The 2,689-nt window shown below is 42.9% G+C and overlaps 1 protein-coding gene across 1 annotated transcript in view; it reads left to right on the forward strand.

Moving 5' to 3' along the window:
* LOC103606218 (LIM and calponin homology domains-containing protein 1-like) overlaps positions 1 to 2,689 on the forward strand; it is a gene marked incomplete at its 5' end in the record, with an annotated part of 40,234 nt that overhangs the window by 18,974 nt on the left and 18,571 nt on the right. The window contains 2 exons of the mRNA XM_008590811.1: positions 535 to 662; positions 2,324 to 2,445. Of these exons, the coding sequence (XP_008589033.1) occupies positions 535 to 662; positions 2,324 to 2,445 (250 nt within the window). The remainder of the gene's footprint in view (positions 1 to 534; positions 663 to 2,323; positions 2,446 to 2,689) is intronic.

The following is a 2,689-nucleotide window of genomic DNA, read 5'->3' on the forward strand; positions in this document are numbered from 1 at the left end:
CATACCATCCATTCTTCTGCATTGACGCAAGCAGCAGAGCTGCCTGCAATGTGCCATCCACCAGCCTCCAAGAATGTTTCTTCTAACCCCAAAAATTCTGTAAGAAATTTACGTGCGTCTTCAAGAGCTAGAAATACCTAGAAAGGCTGGCCTACAGCCACATCCCTCAAATGAGGTCATGGACGTACTGGACAGAAGTCGTACCAAGACCTGGGTAATCCATAATCTGCATAAAATAAAATAACCCATGATACCAGAAAGTCACTTGTCCTAAATGAGCACTACCGTGACTTTTATTTCGAAAGGGGGGTTTTCTAACCAATTCCCTTTTATGGTAACTTTTGAGAAAGATCCCGATTATACATTTATTTCACATAGTTGGGAATTAGTTACTATTCACTTAATTTGGATGACTGCTCTTTAAGTTGTAGGCAATGTGACGGAAAAATTCTTCAAATATCCCATGGCCAGAGATAAATGTTGTCCAGTATATTTAAAAATTATATTTACAATTATCTTTGTTTTCCTCCTTAGAATAAGATGGACTTGGAAAACTGTCAAGATAAAGAACAAGAGAGAAGACAGAAGAAATCATTCCAGGGCGATGCCAATGACTTATTGCTTAAGACTAGGGGAAGTGATCCACTGCAGGAGAAGGGCAGGTATGAGCCCTCCCTAGACTGTCCATGAAAATGTACAAAGCCAGGCTCTGCCTGTTCACTCCCAGGAAGGGTACCCATTGCTAATGCAAATCACATTCAGCTTTGAAATGATCATTCCAGTAATACATTACATATTGCTTGAACATACCAGTAATACATTACATATTGCTTGAACATATTATAATAGCTCAGTGTCCCTATACTCTTGAATATAAATAGCCTTGTTTTTATAGGCAAAACCTTTTTTAAATTGAAGGAGACAGTATAGATCATCAAAGGAATATGTTGTCAGTTCAAAGCCCCAAACTAAATGTCACTCACCTGACATGGTGAACGTGTCTGGAGGGGTAGAGGTTGAAATGAGGCCCAGGTGTCACACTCACTATGATTTCACTGTGGACCTGAACTTGGCAATTAGTATCCCTGAGCTGTGAGAAGCCACATTTACTCCAGGTGATAATATAAAGGTTGTGGGTAATCAACCCACCCATGGGAAATCAGAAAGAGACAGCTAGAAACCCATGGAGCACTCAGAGCTGAGTCAGATGGAGCAGACTCTGGTAGTAGCTGTGGGCTGTAGTGGGTTTACTGATGCCACCCAACACTTAATCCAGAAGGGACCTGCAGAAAGCCTAGGAGGCTGGCAGTGCTCTGCCACCAGCATGTTCTTTATGAGACCAATGTTTGCCTCAGGGACTCTGAGATACCAGGCGGGCTTTGGCAAGTGTAGGTGCATGTGCACACACACGGCATCACCAGCGGGACCTGAGACACGAAAGGCTACCTCCATGTCATTTTCAGACTGGCTGGTTTGAAAGCTTGGCTGAGAGCTGAGCTCTGCTGGTGGGGTTTTGCTCCGAGGATTCTCCTTGGCTCATCAGCTAGAAGACTTGGTAAATTGTAAGCTATAGGAGTTCAGGGCTCATGTCCAGAGACTGTAGAGCCCTTGAATGAGCTCATCTGTCTCCAGTTAACACTGTTAAAAAGGACTTTCCAGTTTTATGAGATGAAAACCACTAGTCAGGAAGATTTGAATGATGCCGATAAGGATTTTACGTGATTTTTTGCTGATTCTCCAGACTGTCCTGTTGTCCCCAGAAACTTTCCTTTCATCTCCTCCATCTCTTCTGTCCTTGCACACAGAAACTACTGAAAGGCCATCGAATGACCATGTGCTACAAAGTTCCCTTGTGGCCCAAATGGTTTCTACGATAAGTCCCCTCTTGCAAAAACCTGGCAGATTGCAGTTAGCTCTGCATTCTTTGAAATTATTAGAATGAAGAGCTTTGTGGACAGGGAGGACATCAGAAATGACAGTTTCTTGAGTTTGTTAAGTTGGTGGATAACAAAAATGTATAGTACTTTATAATATTTTAAATTCATTTCAAATCTAACTTAAAAAGAATAAACGTTTAGTTAGTCCCACTTCTTTTTTCTTATTGTAATTGGTACTTTCATGCCCTGAGGAATAGGACCAAGAAGTTCAATCCAATTGCTTTTATCTCTATTCTGAAATCCTTTTCTTTATTTAACAGCCTAGCTCAAGAGGCCTTGGCTCATTCTGAGAACAACGTATTAAAAGGAATCCGTCAGGACCATCCATTGGATACACAGGCTGGGCCCCCACACAGTGTTCTGAAATCCTTTTCTTTATTTAACAGCCTAGCTCAAGAGGCCTTGGCTCATTCTGAGAACGACGTATTAAAAGGAATCCGTCAGGACCATCCATTGGATACACAGGCTGGGCCCCCACACAGTGGGATGAACCCACAGCTAGCTCAGGGTAAGAATGGAGTAGACCAACCCCAATAGTGAAATTATTACAAGACTCCCACATTATCCACACATATGTGACCTCTGCTGGCTGTGAGCTTCTCTCTAAGGGTGCTAGACTTCTAACTTATGCTGAATGTGTATAGTGAATAAACTCCCACCATCATGTGCCCAGACTCTGCATATAGTCTCGGGGGGGGGGGGGGGGCCCCGGGGGGTTTGGGGGGGGTTTCCCCCTTTAAAAAAAAAAAAAT

This window comes from Galeopterus variegatus, unplaced genomic scaffold, assembly GCF_000696425.1.
Source record: "Galeopterus variegatus unplaced genomic scaffold, G_variegatus-3.0.2 Scaffold6381, whole genome shotgun sequence".
Lineage (NCBI taxonomy): Eukaryota > Metazoa > Chordata > Mammalia > Dermoptera > Cynocephalidae > Galeopterus > Galeopterus variegatus.